The sequence below is a fragment of the Carcharodon carcharias genome, chromosome 5 (assembly GCF_017639515.1).
Source record: "Carcharodon carcharias isolate sCarCar2 chromosome 5, sCarCar2.pri, whole genome shotgun sequence".
In the NCBI taxonomy this organism is placed as follows: domain Eukaryota; kingdom Metazoa; phylum Chordata; class Chondrichthyes; order Lamniformes; family Lamnidae; genus Carcharodon; species Carcharodon carcharias.
In genome coordinates this window covers 187553848-187577085 of record NC_054471.1, presented here as the reverse complement: position 1 = coordinate 187577085, position 23238 = coordinate 187553848, and the positions used below count along the sequence as shown (strand labels likewise).

The following is a 23238-nucleotide window of genomic DNA, read 5'->3' as shown; positions in this document are numbered from 1 at the left end:
ATCTCTCTACTTTGCTTTCCTCCTTTAAGCCATTCCTTAAAACCTGCCACTTTGACCAACCTTTGGTTACCTTATCTAGTATCTCCTTATGTGGGTCAGCAACATATTTTCTTTCATAATGCACCTGTGAAGCATTTTGGGATATCTTATTACCTTAAAGGGACTGTATAAATATAATTCATTGTTGCTGTGTAGTAAAGTGTAGTGAGGAAGATAGTAATACACTTCGAGAGGACATAGACAGTCTGGCAGACTGGATGGACGCATGGCAGATGAAATTCAATGCAGATAAGTGAGGTGATAAATTTTTGGAGAAAGAATAAGGAATGACAATACAAGGTAAATGGTACATTACACAAAAAATCTTTGAATTAACAAAGCAGTTAATAAAACATTTGGGATCCTGGGTTTTATAAATAGAGGTGTAGGGTAAAAAGGAAGTTTTGCTAAACCTATATAAAAGTAGTTCAGCCTCAACTGGAGCAGTGTGTCCAATTTTGGGCACTATACTTTAGAAAGCACATGAAGGCTTTGGAGAAGGTATAGAAGATATTTACTAGAATGGTTCTAGGGATGAGGGATTAGTTATGTGCATAGGCTGGAGAAGCTGGGGTGTTCTTCTTAGAGCAGAAAAGATTAAGGGGCGATTTGAGGGAAGTGTTTAAACTCAGAAAGGGTTTAGAATAAATTAAGATAATCTGTTTCTAATGCAGCTCAAGACTCTAACCAGAGAGGCAAAAATTGAAGGTGATTGGCAAATTAACAGAGGTGACATGAGGAAAATCCTTTTTACAAACCAGTGATTAGGATTCGGAATACACTGCATGATAGGTTTGAGGAAGCAAATTCAATAGTAGCTTTCAAATATGCATTAGATAAACACTTGAAGGAAAAAAAACTTGCAGGCATCTTTGGAAAGAGTTGGGGAATGTTCTTTGAAGGAGCTAACACAGACATGATGGACCACTATTTCACGCTGGCTGGCCAATTAACGGCCAGCCACCATGAAGTGTACGCTGAAATGCTCAATGCTTCCGGGGTGGGGGCAGGGGGAGGGCGGACGCTGATGTAAGCTCGGGAATGGGCGAGCGCAGAATGAAAGCTCCCTGAAGGCAGAGAGCTTCCTTAGGGATCTGAAGATTTGAAAAAAGTGTTAAATAATGATTTTTAAAATCAGAACAAAAATATCCAAGCATCACAAACAATCACCTGAACATATACATTATACAAATTCTGTCCATAGATTTTTATTTTTTTTATTTAATAACAGAAACCTTATCCCGCCCTTAGATGAGGTTTCATGAAAAATGTAAAGGCCGCCTGGCCAATTCACTTGTCCGCCAACTGTAAGGTTGGATGGACCACGAAAAATCAGAGACAATTACAACTTTAATGGGCTTAACTGCCCTCTTAATTGTCGGCGGACGCGCTTCCAACTTCTGCGTGTGCCTGCCATGTGGAATCACCTGATGTCATCACACGCTATTTTATACTCAAGGGGTCGGGCGTGCATCTGCATGCTGACCTGAAAATTCTGCCCTATGGTTATAGATTGTACCAGTTGATTGTTAGGTCTAGTACTGCTAATGCTGGTAGTGAAATTGTCGAAACAGATCTTACTAAGTGTCAGGCAGAATAGTTTGTGTTTCATATGTAGAACAAACATCAGGAAAGTTACTTTAGGAAGAATCTTGTGCTGGTTTGTTTATATAGTAGAGTTTGGAAATCCTAAATTAGTTTAATATTTTAAATTAAAAGTTTCATAGGTGGAAGAATTTTGTGTGTCTATGTATATGTATACATATGTTCCAATCCATTTCCATGGTCCTTGCCTCATTGTCTGATGCTTCATCCTGGCTGTTTCTCTTGGCAGTTGTTTTAGAGCCACAGAAACATAGAAAAGTTACAGCACGGAAATAGGCCATTCAGCCCATCATGTCTGCACTAGCCAAAAAAGAAAAAGTCTAAATCTAGCATCCCCATTCTAATCCCATCTTCCAGCACCTTGTCTGTAGCCTTACAGGTTACAACGCTTCAGGTGCTGACCCAGGTTCCTTTTAAGTAAGTTGAAGGTTTCTGCCTCCACCACCAAATCAGGCAGTGAATTCCAGACCAAAACAAAAACAGAATTACCTGGAAAAACTCAGCAGGTCTGGCAGCATCGGCGGAGAAGAAAAGAGTTGACGTTTCGAGTCCTCATGACCCTTCGACAGAACTTGAGTTCGAGTCCAAGAAAGAGTTGAAATATAAGCTGGTTTAAGGTGTGTGTGTGGGGGGCAGAGAGATAGAGAGAGAGAGAGGTGGAGGGGTGGGTGTGGTTGTAGGGACAAACAAGCAGTAATAGAAGCAGATCATCAAAAGATGTCAACGACAATAGTACAATAGAACACATAGGTGTTAAAGTTGGTGATATTATCTAAACGAATGTGCTAATTAAGAATGGATGGTAGGCCACTCAAGGTATAGCTCTAGTGGGGTTTTTTTTTTTAATTTTTTTTTTAAATAATGGAAATAGGTGGGAAAAGGAAAATCTTTATAATTTATTGGAAAAAAAAGGAAGGGGGAAACAGAAAGGGGGTGGGGATGGGGGAGGGAGCTCAAGACCTAAAGTCGTTGAATTCAATATTCAGTCCGGAAGGCTGTAAAGTGCCTAGTCGGAAGATGAGGTGTTGTTCCTCCAGTTTGCGTTGGGCTTCACTGGAACAATGCAGCAAGCCAAGGACAGACATGTGGGCAAGAGAGCAGGGTGGAGTGTTAAAATGGCAAGCGACAGGGAGGTTTGGGTCATTCTTGCAGACAGACCACAGGTGTTCTGCAAAGCGGTCGCCCAGTTTACGTTTGGTCTCTCCAATGTAGAGGAGACCACATTGGGAGCAACGAATGCAGTAGACTAAGTTGGGGGAAATGCAAGTGAAATGCTGCTTCACTTGAAAGGAGTGTTTGGGTCCTTGGACAGTGAGGAGAGAGGAAGTGAAGGGGCAGGTGTTGCATCTTTTGCGTGGGCATGGGGTGGTGCCATAGGAGGGGGTTGAGGAGTAGGGGGTGATGGAGGAGTGGACCAGGGTGTCCCGGAGGGAGCGATCCCTACGGAATGCCGATAAGGGGGGGTGAAGGGAAGATGTGTTTGGTGGTGGCATCATGCTGGAGTTGGCAGAAATGGCGGAGGATGATCCTTTGAATGCGGAGGCTGGTGGGGTGATAAGTGAGGACAAGGGGGACCCTATCATGTTTATGGGAGGGAGGAGAAGGCGTGAGGGCGGATGCGTGGGAGATGGGCCGGACACGGTTGAGGGCCCTGTCAACGACCGTGGGTGGAAAACCTCGGTTAAGGAAGAAGGAGGACATGTCAGAGGAACTGTTTTTGAAGGTAGCATCATCGGAACATATGCGACGGAGGCGAAGGAACTGAGAGAATGGGATGGAGTCCTTACAGGAAGCGGGGTGTGAGGAGCTGTGGTCGAGATAGCTGTGGGAGTCGGTGGGTTTGTAATGGATATTGGTGGACAGTCTATCGCCAGACATTGAGACAGAGAGGTCAAGGAAGGGAAGGGAAGTGTCAGAGATGGACCACATGAAAATGATGGAGGGGTGGAGATTGGAAGCAAAATTAATAAATTTTTCCAAGTCCCGACGAGAGCATGAAGCGGCACCGAAGTAATCATCGATGTACCGGAGAGAGAGTTGTGGAAGGGGGCCCCCTACATCCAGCCCCCTTCCACAACTCTTTCTCCGGTACATCGATGATTACTTCGGTGCCGCTTCATGCTCTCGTCGGGACTTGGAAAAATTTATTAATTTTGCTTCCAATATCCACCCCTCCATCATTTTCACGTGGTCCATCTCTGACACTTCCCTTCCCTTCCTTGACCTCTCTGTCTCAATGTCTGGCGATAGACTGTCCACCAATATCCATTACAAACCCACCGACTCCCACAGCTATCTCGACCACAGCTCCTCACACCCCGCTTCCTGTAAGGACTCCATCCCATTCTCTCAGTTCCTTCGCCTCCGTCGCATATGTTCCGATGATGCTACCTTCAAAAACAGTTCCTCTGACATGTCCTCCTTCTTCCTTAACCGAGGTTTTCCACCCACGGTCGTTGACAGGGCCCTCAACCGTGTCCGGCCCATCTCCCACGCATCCGCCCTCACGCCTTCTCCTCCCTCCCATAAACATGATAGGGTCCCCCTTGTCCTCACTTATCACCCCACCAGCCTCCGCATTCAAAGGATCATCCTCCGCCATTTCCGCCAACTCCAGCATGATGCCACCACCAAACACATCTTCCCTTCACCCCCCTTATCGGCATTCCGTAGGGATCGCTCCCTCCGGGACACCCTGGTCCACTCCTCCATCACCCCCTACTCCTCAACCCCCTCCTATGGCACCACCCCATGCCCACGCAAAAGATGCAACACCTGCCCCTTCACTTCCTCTCTCCTCACCGTCCAAGGACCCAAACACTCCTTTCAAGTGAAGCAGTATTTCACTTGCATTTCCCCCAACTTAGTCTACTGCATTCGTTGCTCCCAATGTGGTCTCCTCTACATTGGAGAGACCAAACGTAAACTGGGCGACCGCTTTGCAGAACACCTGCGGTCTGTCCGCAAGAATGACCCAAACCTCCCTGTCGCTTGCCATTTTAACACTCCACCCTGCTCTCTTGCCCACATGTCTGTCCTTGGCTTGCTGCATTGTTCCAGTGAAGCCCAACGCAAACTGGAGGAACAACACCTCATCTTCCGACTAGGCGCTTTACAGCCTTCCGGACTGAATATTGAATTCAACGACTTTAGGTCTTGAGCTCCCTCCCCCATCCCACCCCCTTTCTGTTTCCCCCTTCCTTTTTTTTCCAATAAATTATAAAGATTTTCCTTTTCCCACCTATTTCCGTTATTTAAAAAAAAAATTAAAAAAAACCCCACTAGAGCTATACCTTGAGTGGCCTACCATCCATTCTTAATTAGCACATTCGTTTAGATAATATCACCAACTTTAACTTTAACACCTATGTGTTCTATTGTACTATTGTCGTTGACATCTTTTGATGATCTGCTTCTATCACTGTTTGTTTGTCCCTACAACCACACCACCCCCCCCTCCACCTCTCTCTCTCTCTATCTCTCCGCCCCCCACACACACACACCTTAAACCAGCTTATATTTCAACTCTTTCTTGGACTCGAATGCAAGTTCTGTCGAAGGGTCATGAGGACTCGAAACGTCAACTCTTTTCTTCTCCGCCGATGCTGCCAGACCTGCTGAGTTTTTCCAGGTAATTCTGTTTTTGTTTTGGATTTCCAGCATCCGCAGTTTTTTTGTTTTTATCTCAGTGAATTCCAGACACCCACCACTCTCTGGGTGAAGAAGTTTTTCCTCATGTACCCTCTAAACCTCCTTTAGATCTGTGCCCCCTGGTAATTGACCGCTCCACTAAGGGAAACAGGTCTTTCCTGTCTACTCTATCTCGGCCCCTCATAATCTTGATACACTCAATTCAGTCACTCCTCAGCCTCCGCTATTCCAAGGAAAACAACCCTAGCCTATCTAATCTTTCCTTCAAGCCCTGGCAACATTCTTGTAAATCTCCTTTGTACTCTCACCAGAACAATTATGTCCTTTCTGTAATGTGGCGACCAGAGCTGTGCATAAAATTACAGCTGTGGCCTAACCAGCACTTTTTACAGTTCCAGCATTACATCCTTGATTTTGCATTCTATGCCTTGTCCAATAAAAGAAAGCATTCCAAATGTCCACCTGTCCTACCACCTTCAGAGACCTGCGGACATGCACTCTAAGGTCTCTCACTTCCTCTAGCTCTCTCAACATCCTCCCATTTATTGTGTATTCCCTTGCTTTGTTTGACCTCCCCAAATGCACTCCCTCACACTGCTCTGGAGTGAATTCCATTTGCCACTTTTATGCCCACTCAACCAAACCATTGATATAATTCCGGAGTCAACAGCCATCCTGTTTGTGGTGGTTTGACATTGCCTTCTATTCTCAGTGACAGGGCAAGGAGGCAGGTCCCAAGTCTATCTCAGTCATAACGGAAATCAAACCCAAGCTGTTGGAGTTATTCTGAACCACACGCTAGCTATCTAGCCAACTGAGTTAACTGGACCCTTGGCAGAAATGGGCGTGGACACCAGACTATGCCTGAGTGAGATATAAATTGAGTGAGGAGTTGGGAATTTGGTTCAAGTGGGAATTAGGGTCAGAGGAACAAAGAGGTGCTCCTTCTTCTACTTTTTTTCAGCTTCCAGTGGTTGGTGAGTTTCCTTCTTCATCTCCAAGCCAGGTTCTTCTTCTTATCGTGTCCACGGACAGTCTATACATGGCCCAGCCAGAGCTGGACACATTTTTGCGCCTTGTTGTTGAATTCGGCAAGATCTGCAACAGTGCAGAGTTCCTCTAGCGATAGGCATTGCAGGAGATGTTGCATAGTCTGTGGCTCAGTTCCACATTCATAAGTTGACAGGCTGGTTGTGTATCCCCATTTGCTTAGTAACGCCTTTGAACGACCTACACCAGTCCTAAGTCTGTTAAGGCACTTCCAGGTTGCCCTGTTGCAATTAGCTCCTGGGGCAAGGCTTTCATCTGGTAGAATTTCCATTGCTGGGGGTTGTTCGAGATGGCGAGCCGGTCTTTCCACAAGGCAATGCGGGCTTCAGATGGGGTTGATTGTAATGGAACAACAATGTTCATGAAGCTCTTCCTAGACATTAGGCGGCTGGGTGTAGGTGTATGACCATGTAGAGGGTGCCTCTAATCTGATCCAAGCCAGGTGAGTACAACTTCCTATTACTTTATGTGTAAATTATTAACATATTGACTATTTGAATAAATAAGGTTGGACAGAACTGGTGGGGCCTGTGACCTGCCGTGACTGCAGCATGTAGGAATATGGAGTGCACTGCAATCCCGGACATCCATGTGTGCAGAAAGTGTCTGCAGCTTAGGCAACTTCAAATCCAGCTGAGCTGCAGTCTGAATTGTGGATATTGCAGGACACCAAGAACGGGGAGAGTAACCTGGACACTTTGTTCCAGGAGGCAGTCAGCCCCCTTAGTTTCGAGTTGGTCAATGGTCAGAAACAGGGTGTGGCTGCAAGTCAGGCAGGTAAGGGAAACCAGCAATGGATGAGCGGACTTACCATAGTGAAGGATGCCATTCGAGTGGGAGGAGTGAAGAAAAATGTAGCAGTGATAGGAGACAGCATAGTCAGGGGGATAGATACTGTTCTCTGCAATAAAGAGCATGAGTCCAGACAGCTGTGTTGCTTGCCTGGTGCCAGAGTTCGAGTTATCTGCTCAGGGCTGGAGAGGAATATGCAGTGGGAGGGGGTGGATGCAGTGGTTGTAGTCCATGTAGGTACCAATGACATAGGTAAGACTAGGAAAGAGGTAATAATCTCTGGATTATTACCTGAGCCATGTGCAAATTGGCATAGGGTAAATTAAATTAGAGAGATGAAAGGGTGGCTGAAAGATTGGTGTGATAAATCCCCTGGACCTGTGGATCTACATCCCAGAGTGCTGAAAGAGGTGGCTGCAGAGATAGTGGATGCATTGACAGTAATCTTTCAAAGTTCTATAGATTCTGGAATGGTTCCTGCAGATTGGAAATGGTATGTTGGCCTTTAATACAATTATATAGCACCAGGTGCAGTCTCACCAAGGAATAGTGTGTGCAATTTTGGTCTCCTTACCTAAGGAAAGATATACTTGCCAAAGAGGGAGTGGAACAAAGGTTCACCAATTATTTCCTGGGATGGCAAGGTTGTCCTCTGGAGTAAAGATTAAATAGACTGGGCTTTTATTTCTGGAGTTAATAAGAATGAGGGGTGATCTCATTCAAAATGCTTACAGGGTTCGACAGGATAAAGGCAGGAAGGATGTTTCCCTTGGCTGGAGGGATCTAGAACCAGGAGACACAGTCTCAGAATAAGGTGCAGACTATTTAGGACGGGGATGAGGAGGAATTTCTTCACTCAGAGGGAAATGAATCTTTGGAATTCTCTACCCCAGGCTCAGACATTGAGTATGTTCGCAACTGAGATTGATAGATTTCTACATGTTAAAAACATCAAGGGATACAGCGATAGTACTAGCAAATGGTGTTGAAGTAGAAAATCAGCCATGATCTCTAATGAATGATGAAGTGGGTTCAAAGGGCTGAATGGCCTATTCCTGCTCCTATTTCCTATGTTCTGTATACACATATAGTATTAGTGCATGAGAGAGACAGATAGAGATACAGATATATATATATAATGTTACACAACCAATAACAATCCTTGCTAATCCGCAAAACACAAAATACGTGCTCTGTGCTTCTTTTGCACACCTATTTGAGACAAAGACTGCATAAACTGCTTCCTGATTGACACTTACATAAATGAAGGTGTAGCCTTTTCCAAATCTCTGCAGAGAACCAACAAAAGAGATAAACTAATCATTATTTCTGTTCTTTGAAGGACCTAGTTATATACAAATTAGCTGCCATATTTGCTTAAAAGATTGTAACTTGAGAAGTATTTGGCTGTGAAGCGCTAAGGGACCTTAAGTATATGAAATGTAGCATAGGGCAGAATTCTCAGGGTGACGTGCGGGAGGTGTAAGTAAAATGACGTGCGGTGATGTCACCGCGTGTCATCGCAATATTTAGTTGGGCGCCCGCCATTAATTAAAGGGCTGGTTAAGGCCTTTAACTTGGCTATCGACCCCGATTTTCAGACGCCCGTGCGATCTTCGGCTCGGCGCATGGGCGCAATGAGCAGCTGGGTAAGTGACTTTTCAACAAAACTCATCCACGGGCAGGACATGTGGGCTCAGTGGGGTTGTCAATCTGTTCTGTGAAGTATTTATTGCAGAAAATGTTTTAAACTTGCCCATGTGATCTGTAGCAGTTCAGAACGCATTCCAGCAGCTTCCTGAGAACTTTGAACCTTCAGCTTAGCAGTCTGCAGTCAGTAATCTTTATCGGGCCTGCAGCTTTCCGGAGGCCTCCATTTAGCCTGGGTATGAGTTCTGACATCTCCACTGGAGGCAGCTCCTCTGAGGAGGGAGGGAGGGCTGAAATAAGGAGGAGGCCAGGAGTGGACAATCAGCCTCCACGGGAGCCACCTTTGGGAGTACAGGCACAGGCACAAGGGGCGCAGGGCCAAGAGGGTAGTCCGAGGTCGAAGGAGCCGCAGAAGATGCCACTATTCTGCTGCCAGGGTATACAGGTGGAGAAGCAGCTACCTCAATATGACTGAGGTGCAGTGCCGAAGATGGCTCCGACTGTCAAGGGAGACAGTCAGCTATATTTGTCAGATGATTGGCCCTGAGATCTCTCCTAACTGTGTGAGCGGACACCCCATGCCAACGGCTCTGAAGGTCACAGTTGCTCTCAACTTCTATGCCTCTGGCTCCTTCCAGGGCTCAGTGGGTGATCTTTGCTGTGTCTCTCAATCAGCTGTCCACAATTGCGTCAAGCAGGTGACAGATGCTCTGTTCAGACGGGCATTGACTTCATCCACTTCCGCTGCGACCAGGCAAGTCAGGCACAGTGAGCCAGAGGCTTCGTGGCCATTGCTGTCTTCCCCCGTGTCCAGGGTGCTATAGACTGTACACATGTGGCCATCAAGGTGCCTTTGTCAAAAGGAAGGGCTTCCACTCCATGAACGTGCAGATAGTGTGTGATCACAGGATGCAGATTCTACAAGTCTGTGCAAGGTACCCAGGCAGCTCCCATGACGCCTCCATCCTCAGATACTCCCAGGTGCCGGGGCTCTTCAGCGCAACCCAGTTGGATGGATGGCTGCTGGGTGACAAGGGCTATCCCCTCAGAAGGTGGCTCATGATGCCTCTCAGCCATCCAAGAACAGAAGCTGAGCAGCACTACAATAGGAGCCACGGCTCCACAAGGACTGTGTGGGAGAGAGCCATCAGTCTTCTCAAGATGCGCTTCCGATGCCTGGACCGCTCAGGGGGCGCACGCCAGTACCCCCCAGATCATGTCTCTGTGATAGTGGTAGCGTGATAGTAGTAGCATGCTGCGCTCTGCACAATCTTGCACTGGAAAGAGGGCATGCAGTGGATGCAGCTGCACACAATGAATCTAGCCGTGGTTCAGAGGATGAGGAAGCACAGGGAAATGATGAGGGGCTGAATGCTGACCCGGAACTACAACAAGGAGGCAGGGACACCCGGGAGACCTTTATCCAATGAACCTTCAGCTAGCTCCCCACAAATGGATCTGGAGGACCAGCATTGCCTGGCGCATCCATACGTAGCACTTAAGTGTTACATCTGCCACTTCATCAGCTGCAACTAAGGGCTTAGTACATAAACCTCATTGTCCACTCAAACATTCATATATCTGTGAAACATACAAATGCAACACAAAGGAGCCACCCTTAGCCAATGGTAACACATGTGGATTTTATTTTGATCCATCATATGGTCCAACAAAATTAATTCCTAACATTGTTACGACGTCAAAAAATAAAAATTCCCTAATCTCGAGCCAACACAAAAGCACCAGTGAGAAACCTGCAGTGTGCCTAAGGTGCCTAATGTTTACGTTTATGGGTGCTACGTCTAGGTGCCGCCCCATTTCTTGGAGTGGCATCTGAGACAGCCTGCTGACTCTGCTGTCCTGTTGGCCTCGATGACCTTGGCAGACGTCCTCTGGCCCGTGGAGTCTGTGCTGGCCTCGCCTGGGAGGGAGTGACCAGTTCCACAGCCAGCATATGCCCAGTCATCGCAGCCTCAACATATACAACGGTCATTGGCAGAGAGGTGGAGGAGCTGCTGCCCTCATCTGGAGCTCCCTGAGAGGAGCCCGCAGAGACGACAAGCAGCTGCTGCACCGACGTGAAGTCACCTCGGACCTCCCTGCTCGCCGCAGATGGATGGGCACCGAGCTGGGAAACTTGGTGCCCAGGCCATCTCCCACATTGCCAATGACCAGCTATGGCCACTGGCGCTGTGAGGGCTTGCAGGTCCGAATGTATCCCCAGGAGAAGCTGGTTATTCTGCTGGAAGCCCCTCTTCAGGAGAGTCGCCAATCTCTCCATGGAGGAAGCCTGACGCTCTGGCATGAGGTTCATGGCATCACTGATGCTCCGCGTGGATTCCACCACCACAGAGACCAAGAGAAGCACACTCTCATGCAACCCTGCCAGATGCTCCTGCTCACCCGAACTCATTTCCTGCAGCTGCTGCGTGGCGGATGACTCCAGAGGCACATCATCTTGGCCAGACTCAGCATGTGCCTGGTCCCCTGCAGTCTTCCGGCTGCTGGCGCCATTGGCACTCTCTGTCTCTGCCATCTCCTCCAGCAACTGTAAAGTGCCCTCTCCACTGTGCCCCAGGACACTAGCCAATGTAATAATTCCCACTGATATGCTAGTCTCTGCACTGGTGCCTGCCTCGCTGAAATGGCATGACGCAGGTGACAGTTTAGGCCCCTCAGATGTGAAAGGAGACATCTGCACTTCCTCCTGGCAGCCATGCTCTGATGATGCTCAAATTAACAACAAGGACAGTGGATCGTTAGTGTGCACTCAGTGTCACACTTCATCCCTTTCCCCCAGGCTCATAATGCGCTCAACCTTCCAGAACCTAAGGAAACGAACATTGGTGGGGTGGCAAATAGTCAGGAGGAGGCCCAAACATTACAGGCGGATACAGATGGGCTAAGGAACGCCAAATGGAATGTTAACTGGATAAGTGTGAGGTGATGCACTTGAGCAGGACAAACAAGGCACGGGAATATATGAGGAATGGTAGGACCACAGAAAGTAAGGAGGATCAGAGGGACCTTGCTGGGCATGTCGACAAGCCCGTTAAGGTAGCGGGACAGGAACATGAGGCGTTTAAAAAGTTAAGAGCCATACTTGCCTTTATTAGCCGAGGAATAGAATATAGGAACAGGGAGGTCATGTTGCAAGTGCAGAAAATGCTGTCGAGGCCACAGCTACACTTCTGTGTTCAGTTGTGATCAGCGCTTCATGGGAGGGATGGCACTGGGGTGGAGAGAGTGCAGAGGTTTGTGACCAGGATGCTGGGCTGGAGAGTTGGAGTTATGAGGAAACATAGCATACACTGGTGAAATTTGCCATGGAGCACAGGAGATTGACGGATGACATTATTGAGCTTCATACCATTATGAGGGGCATAGATCGGGTGGACAGAAAGCAACATTTCCCTTTGGTCGAGGGATGACTAACCTGGTGGCATTTATTTAAGGTAAGGGGCATGAGATTGACAGGTGAGGTGATGAGGAATTTTTGGACAGAGTAATGTGGGACGCACTGGCTGAAAAGGTGATGGAGGTACAAACCCTCCTAAGGTGTAATAAGTATTTGGATGTGCAGTAGCAATGCCATGGCATACAAGGTCATGAGGACAGTGGTCAGAAATGGGATAAGGTGACTTTGGAAGGTGCTGGACACGTGCATCTTTGAAGGGCCGAGGGACCTTTATCAATGACCCACACATCTGACTCTATCAGTCTGTGAATGAGCAGTGTTGCTGTATTAACGATTGCAACAATCATCAGTGCTTTGGATGGTGGGAAGACAGAGCGGATGAGACTGTGGGCCTCAAAGACCTGGCCGCTCCACCCCAGCCTCACCGACACCTGTGGCCTGGGCGCATAGCGTGTTTGTAGCTCCAGGGCCTCCCATTCAAAATGGGTCAAGATGACAAGTTGGGCCTGGCCGCCTCCAGTGTGCGAACGTTCATGCGCAGGCCTTAATTGGCCCACCCATGCAAAATGGCAGCGCGGCCCACGTCAGCATCAGCTCCGCCCGCCCACCTAACGGAAAATTTGGGCCATATAATACAAGCTCTTTCTTCTTCTTTCAATCTTGATGTTAAAAGAAAATTAGAAATGTAGGCAACTTTTGCTTTCAGTAAGAGTTATAAGACTTCTGCAGGGGCAATGGAAAAGAAAATTATGGAGAATTTAGGGAAAAATGACTGGACATGTTTTTGCAGGGAAAGGGAATACAGGGATGTTCACTCCAGAATCACAATAAGGAAACAGACAGGTGCTTTGGAGAGTAGGTTATATGGGCCAATGGTCTTCTGCTGGCCAAACGTTACTGGCCTCAAAATGTCACAGCTTTCCACTGGCACAGAAATAGTTTAAATGGCTGATTTCATTGTTTCTCTAAGGTATCATCCATCAATCTCCCACAAATTTATGACAAGAAACTGGAAGAATCCCCGTGGAACTTCAGGGCCTCCTATTGTCTATTTCAATCATCTTGCATAATAATGCTGTTACTTACCACTTCTGACGATCTGCAAAATAGTCTCCAATAGCATTATAAGCCTGCTCAAGCAGAGCATCATCAGCATCACCAGAACCAGTTTTTAGCAACTGCAACACCCGAAACCAATCTCCCAACTTGATCCTTAGATCAATAGCCAGATCTCTATAAGCAGAATAGGATAAAAAATAAAATTATGAACACATAGAACTAAAAGCCATTATAAAACCAAAACATTTCATTTGCATCTTCCACAGATCTTATACAGTTAACTCTCTAATGAACTCTACCTCATTCAAGTGCATCCTGCATAAATATTGCTTGCTATTTCCCAGAGCTAATCAAATAATTCTGCACATCTTTCAGATATCCTTATATTCTTCTCAGTAAACTCTAGTCTGATGACTTTTTACTGACAGTCAACCCTCCATCCATCAACCCAAGCATCACAGCAACTGTTCGCTCTTATGGAAGTTTTATTTGAATAGGAAATTTAGTCCCAGCCAAATATTTAATGGTTCGTGTTTAAAGAAGTTTGTTATTGCTGCCTCAACTGCTTTTTTTGGGAATCTATACCCACCGACTGGTGGACATGTGAAGAAAATGGGCTAATTTTAACCAGCAGCGCTCTCAAAGCAAGTATGGTTACAGGGCAAATGGAAAACCCCACAGAGAGCATAATGAGAAGCCTGAGCAACTTTAACTTCCCAGCCACAGTTAAATATGCCAAGATATCTTCCTGCCTAGAGTGACATCATGGCTGGCAGGCAGAAGCAAAAATTAGATTGGGAATCTAAGGAAGATTAGTGCCCAAGACAAGCCCCCTATCCCCTGCATATATTAAGTGCTGAGCAGGGGCTTTGGAAGATGGTGCCAGTAGTGGGACGGAGAGGCAATAGCGGGGCTGGAGAGGTCTAAAGATGCTTTGCGGGGTATAATTGATATTAATAAACTTAGTTGACCTCTTTTGACCTCTCCGTGACTCCTGCCCTGGTTCTGCTGTCAGGGATGGCCTATGAGGGCTTCCCGAATCCAAAAGTTAAAATTCTGTTGCTGATTATGTTATTAAGTCAGGACTTTTTAATGTAAATGTTTGCTAGGGGTGGATGGTCTGCTGGTGCCTGAATTAATGCAAGTAAAGCTAGTGGGATGGGGTGGGTGGTAACATATAGTGAGGGATGCTTGCGTGATAACCCCCAAATCTTAATGCCTTGCCTACATCATTCCAACCAGATAGAGGTGTTAAAATCAACCCTAAAGTTTCTTCTAAGCTCTATCACACTTAATAATTTTAACTCTAGTTCTGTGCTCAATATCAAGTCAAATAACAAGCTTACATCAACAACATTAAGCATTTTAAACACCTAGATCAAGATTCTGCTCAATAATCTTTTCTCTAATAAGGAACATAAGCTTTACAAGCCTCTTCTAAAGCTTAGAGCACCAAGTCCTGGAATCAGGAAAGGAGAAATACTTTCCAAATGATTCAAGAGGCAAAGCAGAATGCTTCCTATTATTTTTGCGATAAAGGAGCATCCCAGGTCCTGCCTAGCACCAAGAATTTAACAACAACGTTGAGCTCCTTTAGTTTTTCATCAACTGATTAGTGTTGACTGGATTCTATGGGAACGTCACCGGAACTAACTAACAAAACAAGAATGATTAGTGCCAATATGACATAAACAGAGTCCAAAGACTCTAAGAGCAGAATCACTGATCAATTTGACCAGAATCCGTCTAATGGCCAATCTGATCTTAAGCAATAGCTCTAGATGCTCAAGGGTCAGGGTGTGAAGCGAGCTGAAAGTCCAAAAAATCTAGTACGAATCCATGTCATGTCAAACAGGAACCCCTCAACAATACTGTGGGAAGAAAATCAAACAGTTCCTATTGTGGTTTGTATTTAACAGTAGAGGGAATGGAAAGAAAAATAAGATAGCAAAATGGCCATTATCACAATTGTCAAAACACTGATGGCATATTTTGTGCCCTTTTGATTTTGCATTCTTTTTGGATTCATTCTCCACTCCACTCATCTCACACACCTCATCCTCACGCCCACATCTTAAATTTCATTCAGCCCATGTGAAAGCAGCTTAGAAATGTTAAAAGACAGAAATTTATAAAAATCTAAACTTTCAAACGATAAAAAAATTGTTACTTAAAATTAAACAAAGCACCACATGCAATTTCTACTCTAAAGCAGCTGAAGAATATACATAAGTATTATGAACACCTTCTATCCATGTTTAGATACATCCTCTCGGCTTCTTCAAATCTTCCAAAGTAAGCTGCAACTTCCGCCTGTTTCATGGGTTCACTCTGAAGGTTTCCTAGACGTTTTACAAACTCAATCCCCTGATAATCCTTACAACGGACAAATGCCTGTTCCGCTGTTTTAAGGTCAAGTCTCTGGAGAGCAGCTTCTGCAAGCAATCGCCTAAAACACAAAATAAACTACTTCCTTAGCAAGTAAGAATTCAGCTAGTTACCCCACTTTAAAAAAAAAAACCGGTACCTCATGTTTTGAAGGCAACACAAAGTGGTATAAGTGAATTGTGTCAGTGTAAGTTAGGTATAACTTAATCAGAGTATAGCCCAATGGTGCAAGATAACTGTATGAGACTGTGTCACACCACTTCATGTTTGCACCCATTGCAATGTAACTCTACCCTAATGCAAAGCCACTTTTTAAAACTGACAAGGCATTTCATTGGAGCTTCTACGAACTTGTAAAATTTCAGGACAAATCGGCCACTTTCTCCCAATATTAAAAATTAACCATCACTACAAATACATGAAAGTATGTATGTGCATAGCTCTGTTACAATTTGTTGTTCTTTAGATGGAGATCATACTGCTATTTGGCAAGAAATTGCTAACTGTATGTCACAGACAGGTGTTACCACCCTCACATCAATGTCTTGCAGTATAAGTGTAGCTTATTTCCAGGAAATTAGATATTAGGTGAAATAAATGTAACAAAAATTTACTAGAAGGATAGAATATATCCATGAAAGAAACTAAATAAATTAAAAGATTAACTGCACAATCTTAGTAGAGTAAAAGTTCATCCCTGATCATATTTAAAAACAAAAAAGTGCACCAATTTTTGTCAACTTCAAAAGTAAGACAGCCAAAAGAAACAAATAACCATCACAACATTTGTATACTTAAATAAGGTGCAGTTATCCTGTAATTCCACAATCTGTAGCGATAATGTCATCAGGATAGATAAAAGTAATATTTAAATAATTCTGTTGTGAAAAATAGTTATGTATGTACAGTAATTATTTATAGACAGTATATACAAGACAGGAAATTTTTTAAAATGATAGGGGAGGGGATGCTTATAACTAATTCGACCTCAGATTTACTGAATAACAACAACAATAACTTATATTGATATAGCACTTTTAACATAGTAAAATTTCCCAAGGCAACAGCAAGATTGGTTGCCATAATTTTCGTGCAACTATTCTTACCCCTTTCCAATTTTTTAAACATGCTTTTCACAGAAGTTCTCTTATTCAGGGTGAGAGAAAATTTAGATTAATATTTTTAAAAACAATATTGTATTCTGTTATAATTAAAATTATTTAAAACAATTCACAAATCTAAAACATTACTGCGTATACAATACACCATAATGTTCTACTGTATTTTTTTTAAAGTTTGAGATTCTTTACATTTGCGAACACAACTTACTGACAGAAATGATGAACAATTTTTCATCAATAGTCAAGAATTACATTCAAATTCCGTTTTTAAAATAGTCATTAATATCAAACAGCAGTTAATGATTTACTTAGCAATTGCAAGCATCAGGAAATATGGTAGGTTAATACAATGTATTAGCTCAGTTTTATTCAGTGAAGATTTTTTTTTAAATGACATAACTTAGCTGATACTGAGCATTAGCATAAGATTACTTACTATCACAAAGTAGGAACAAATAGACATCAATTTACACATTCCATTCAATTGCTGACATTGACAAAATCAAATTGAAAGGTACCAAGCAAAGTTGGCAATGTCCCTCAGTAGGAAAGAGAAAAGTTAGGAGAAAGGCTTTTCTGGGAAATCTCTAGCACCTCTTGCTGTTGAATTGGACAGCAGCTTGTACTCATGCTGCAGTTATTAGTCAGTTGAAAGAAAAGGATAAAAATAAATTTAAAAAGGAGCTATTTTCTCCCTAATTTTTTTGCTCATCAAGGTGATTAGTGTTGGTACTTAGAAATGGAAGTCTTCAGAAATCCAGTATAAAGATCAACCACTCTTAGTTATATGCCCAGCAAAAAGTCTCACACCTTACCATCCATTTGTCACTTAGAATTAAGTCATTCACTTTGCTAGAATACAAAAATAAAAACCAATGCAAAATGAACATCCCAATCCAACTTTATAAATCAAAGGCATGACACATTGCACACAACTGTCACCCTCAGTGTCTGTTTTCAGTGTGCCTCTGCCTGCCCTCCTGCCCCTGCACAGGGTTACCTCAGTGGCTGCAGTAAGATTGATGGAAGGCTACTGCCTTTCAGTGGACCAGATTGCAGATGGCCTTGGAGGCCAACCTTCAGAAACTCTGGTCATAGATGGCCCGACTTTAGACTGCACCATGTTGACAAGAGCAAGACTGGGCTGGCTAACAGGCAACAGCAAGGGCACTGGCTGAGTGCCTGTGCTGGGAGGACGAATGTTGTCATCCTGAGAGGACAGCAGGTTCACGTTCCACAGAGCGACTGCTACCCGCTAGGGTGGTGTCTCAGCAATCCCTCTGTTGTAATCTGTTGGAGGGCAGATTGTCAAAGTATTGTGACAGGCTAGAAGCCCCTTTGAACACTGGTATCTACAGCCATGGTGGTAGCAGTCTGTGCTGGCATGAGAGCAGTCTGAGCTTCCATGGCAGCAAGCTGGTCATGCATGATAGAAGTCTGAGGTTCAACTGCAGCACCCAGACATTGGGGCTTCTGTTTGCGTTGCAATAGAAGCAAGGCATTGCCCATTCATCAGGTGTCGTCATGGTAAGGTCCACAAGTGTGTTAATGGAGTTGGTCACTCCTTCCATGCTGAAAAGGAGGGGCTTCAAGCTCTCTGCAAAGCCCTGTGTAAAGTTGGAGGGGAACTCTTCCATGCTACTTGACATGAGACACAGGCTTTTTAGCAAGCCTGCCAAAACACCAAGCATTTTGTTATGTACACTCACCAGCTTTCATTTGTAGCCAGTCCCAACACAGTGCTCGTCTGAGTCTTTTGCAGCACAACTCGTGTGCAGTCTCGCTCTCCAGGAGCTGGCACTTTTGCAACACTTGTTCCCTGCCCTGGCTGCAAGCCATATGTGCGTGGTATCTCACCACTTTCATATTCCACTTCCAAGCTATGTTCTAATGTACACGCAGTGTCAGTGTTGGAGCTAATGGTTGCGAGTGTGAGATCAAGTGACAGTGGTTTTTTTTATCATTATTTTCTTGCTCTTTCACCAATTCCTGGCCAAGTTCCAGTTCTTGGTATCTGAAAGGGCAAAGACGCAAGTATAGGGTTGTGGCAGGGGCAGCTGTTGGAGCAGGCTAAGTAAGGAGTGCAAGCTTACACCAATTTCAGCTTCTAGATCTTGGGAGAATGTGGAACGAGAGGGAGGTAGGATTAGGTATGAGGATATTGTCATCATCTTCCATTTCAGCCCTCAGCATTGGCCCTTCTAATGATGCCGAGCACCATCCCCTCCACTGGGGTAAAGGCATATAGCCATGCCAGTCTAAATCTGGGTAGCACCTGCTGCCCCCAGTTGCTCACGATCTTGTCCTGCAAGAGAAAGGAAAGTGCATCAGTAAGTGTGTTAGTATGTTTAGGTGATGTGACTGTCATGATTGAACAGCTGACAGCGTGTGCTAGCTATGAAATATGGGTGTGAAGCTTGTAGTGGTGTTAAGTGTGTGAGGGTGGGATGAAGCTATGAATGTTAGGTAAGAGTTCTGATAGAAGTTGTTGAATGGTGAGTGATGGGAGGCTGTGGTGCATTGAGCAGTGTCTTAGGCTAGTGGCACTGTTGGTAGGTTATGGCATTTGAAGATGCATTCATTGACCTAGACCACTCATGTGAGGTCACAGAACATTTTGAAGTACTGCATCCAGTTCCACAGGACTTGACTCCTGGCAATGACTTTGATGGCTATCTGGTCCTACTGCCTTCTGAAAGTTTGCCTGGGAGGGCCTTCTGGCCCCCTGTTGATAAAACACACCTCTCCTCTGCACCTCCTTGACCAAGGTCTCCAGCGCATTGTCAGAAAAATTTGGAGCCTGCATTCTCCATGGTGTGCCATTCTTGTGTCTTTTCCACATCAGAATAAGTTGTGGAATGACCCCAGTGCCTGTTTCAGCCAAAATATCCTTTAAGAATGGCTTTATCTGGTACTAACCTCACAATTTTGAGCCCACTGCTGAGATGTGCAGATAAACAACAGGGCGGTTAGCAAGAACTGCATGCTGCCATCATGTACATTAGCAGCAGAATGAAGGTGATGTGCTGCCCAGATCAGAAGCAATGGGTGCAGGCTAAACTGACATCATGATTCCCGCATCCATTTTCAGCGGTTATCGAATTTAGCCTATTTAATTTTCACTTATTTGGGCTCTTGACCCACAAGTCAGTGCTTTCACCTGTGAAATATTATACGCAGAGGTTTCTGCTGTAAGACTGAGTGTTACTTGACTCCCATTCTGACAGGAGTCATAACAGCTCTTAACCTTATACAACTGACCCCAACCTATAGATCACATATCTAGCTTAGTGTTTAACAATGCAAGATCCCTCTGCATATTCACATGCGATTATCAGAGGTTGCCAATTTTGTGACAAAATGCAGACTACCATTTACAATAATAAGAACAGAAAATGCTCTGTATACTCAGGTCAGACATCATTGTGAGCAGAGAAAGAGTGTTAACATTTCAGGGTCTACTATTCAGGCTTAATTCAGATTGTTATATTTTCTCTACTAAACATTTGCCATCCAATAGTTTATTGATAATTCTGTCTTTATTACTGCAAGATAGACAGTTTCATGAGAACTTTAGCATGCATTTGCAATTGGTAGCATGGTATAAATCTTTCGAAATATTAAGCACCATAATTGACTGTAACTATTAGGCCAGAAAACTATGCTCCAACCAAAAAGGATACCTTCAAAATTTACAGCAAACTTCAACCATAAGCTCAAATTCTTGCTTTACATGTCAAAATTAGCATGGGTAGTTCAAACCTCATCTGAATTATTATGTAGTTCCTATCAGCATCAATCTTTTCAGTACTTACAAAACAAATACATAAATTATTACATTTTTGCCACTGAGTGAAGCAGCAGTTATGTACATTTTGTCCTTCACATAGTGCCTTGGAATGTGTTTGTTGTATCTTTAAAAGATTTGATGGTTTAAGGTTTTACGTCAAAGGCACTATTTCTCAGGGAAATCATGGACTGAATTCTACGTGCCCAAGGCCGGGGAGTGGGGGGACACATCCCACCACCTTCCCGCCCACCCTAGAGCTCTTCCCCATAATACTGGGGGGCGGGCACCGGAATTGACATGCTTGACTGCCATATTAAAATGACCAGTTAAGGGTCAATTAGGCTTGTTATCAGGTATATTGATGCTAATAATACACTGCCCATCCCATAATACGTTTGGCATGGGCGTCAGGGAGGGAATGGGAAGCCCGATTTTTAACCTGAAATGGTTAAAGGGCATGACGGAAGTGTGTGGGGGTGGGGTGGGGGGCACGGGGGTGGTCGCTCTTCGGGGGCTGCTCTTTGGCGATCGCAGGATGGCCCCCCCTTAATCTGAAGCCCCACTTTGATCCTACCTACTCTATCTCCTAAACCCATCCTCTTCCCCCCCCACCCATTGCCCATCCCTAACACTCCCAAACCCTCCCGGCCCAAGACCCCGGACTTACCTTCTCCAGGGATACGAGACCTTGGGCTCCACTCTTCACCTTCAGTCCAGGCAGGTGCTACTGGCACTTTCCTGGCACTGTTGGGGCTAATGGAGCTGCCAGCCAATCCGATTGGCCCGCAGCTCTAGAGGGCAGGGCTTGCACCCCAAAGAGGGGCATGACTGTGTGGCTGCTCGTCGTGGAGCCAACATGGGGGGGTGGGGTCATACTCTATCCACTCCATCCCCAATTTATTCAGCTCCTTGTTTGATTTGGCTTTTCTCATTTGGTTAAGGCCAATAAGAAACTGGGATTATTTCAAGATATATCATGTAAGAAAGAAAGTCGTTTCATATCTTCCAAGAGCATTATGACATAGGGGATGATAAATGTCAAACGACTTCATATAATAATTATCATACAAGACTATAAAAATGGCCCAGAATTTCCTGCAGAATTTGTTTTAAACAGTAAAAGTCTCAATAAATTATGATGCAAGTGATTTCGTGCAGTGAAAAGAATGGCATATTATTTCTTGAAACTTTTGGAGACTAGAAGGGGATGCCAAGTGCAGCAGCAGGCAACTTAGAATGGCTTAACAGCCTAATGAAGCTACAATTCTGGATTATCTAAATGCTAAACATCAAAAAAAGTAGGCTATAGACAAGTAGACAGCCCTACAATCAACAGATCAAAGTTTACTAGCCCTACAATATCCAGCAACTGTGGTGGACAGCCAAGCAATTATGAGGAAATGGCTCCTTAAACTTCTTCCACAACCATGGTGGAGGTCAGCACATAAGTGCAAGAAACAAAGCTGAAGTGTTCGCTTGCAACTTCAACCTAAATTGTTAATTAAATGATTGTACTCAGCATCTTCCTGAGATCTTCAACAGCACAGATGCCAGTATCCAGCCAACGTGTTTCACTTCATATGTCATAACAGTGGACAGGATAGTAAAGACTATGGAAGCCAACAGAATCCCAACTAAGCGCTAAGGACTTGTATACCCAAGCTCACCACCCACCTTAGCCAAATTATTTTGATATACTATAATACTGACCAACACCTCACCAATATAGAAGATTACCCAGCTTTGTCATAGCTACAAAAGACAGAATAAATCAGCTTCTTCCCAAACATTAGTAAAATGGTGGATGGAGCTTTACACATGCCATCAAGCAATACCTAATTATCAATAATCTCCTCAGATCGGGTTCTTCCAGAATCTTTCATTCAAGAATTTAACGCAGGCATGATCCAAACATGGATACAGTTGAATGCCATAGATAGTAAGTTTTTGACTGACTATGGAAAAACAGGTCCATCAGATTGTGATAGCAGCAGTACTGAGGATTCCAGTGGTGCAAGAAGTGCAGTTGGGATTGGTAGTAAATTGCAGCCTTGCCAATATCACCCACATCCTGAGAACAAACATAAAAAAGTCTTCAACAGTACACAATAGCAAGTAATTTCAAGTTAGCAAGAGGAACAAATGATATAAAAGCAAAGATAAAAACAAAAAACTGCGGATGCTGGAAATCCAAAACAAAAACAGAAATACCTGGACAAACTCAGCAGGTCTGGCAGCATTGGCGGAGAAGAACAAAGTTGACGTTTCGAGTCCTCATGACCCTTCAACAGAACTAAGTAAAAATAGGAGAGGGGTGAAATATAAGATGGTTTAAGATGGGGGGTGGGGGGAAGAGATGGGGGGGCGGTGGTTGTAGGGACAAGCAAGCAGTGATAGGAGCAGATAATCAAAAGATGTCACAGACAAAAGAACAAAGAGGTGTTGAAGGTGGTGATATTATCTAAAAGAATGTGCTAATTAAGAATGGATGGCAGGACACGCAAGGTACAAATAGCTCCAGTGGGGGTGGGGTGAAATAAGACTAAAAGGGCAAAAAAGGATAGATTTAAAAATAATGGAAATAGGTGGGTAAAGAAAAATCTATATAAATTATTGGAAAAATCAAAAGGGAGGGGGAAGAAACGGAAAGGGGGTGGGGATGGAGGAGGGAGTTC

At 44.5% G+C, this 23238-nt stretch overlaps 1 protein-coding gene across 5 annotated transcripts in view; it reads right to left on the bottom strand.

Moving 5' to 3' along the window:
* wdr35 (WD repeat domain 35) overlaps positions 1–23238 on the bottom strand; it is a 128618-nt gene that overhangs the window by 28908 nt on the left and 76472 nt on the right. For all 5 annotated transcript variants that reach the window (XM_041188402.1, XM_041188403.1, XM_041188404.1 and 2 more), the window contains 2 exons: positions 15510–15713; positions 13292–13438 (listed from right to left, as the gene is read on the bottom strand). In XM_041188402.1, the coding sequence (XP_041044336.1) occupies positions 13292–13438; positions 15510–15713 (351 nt within the window). The remainder of the gene's footprint in view (positions 1–13291; positions 13439–15509; positions 15714–23238) is intronic.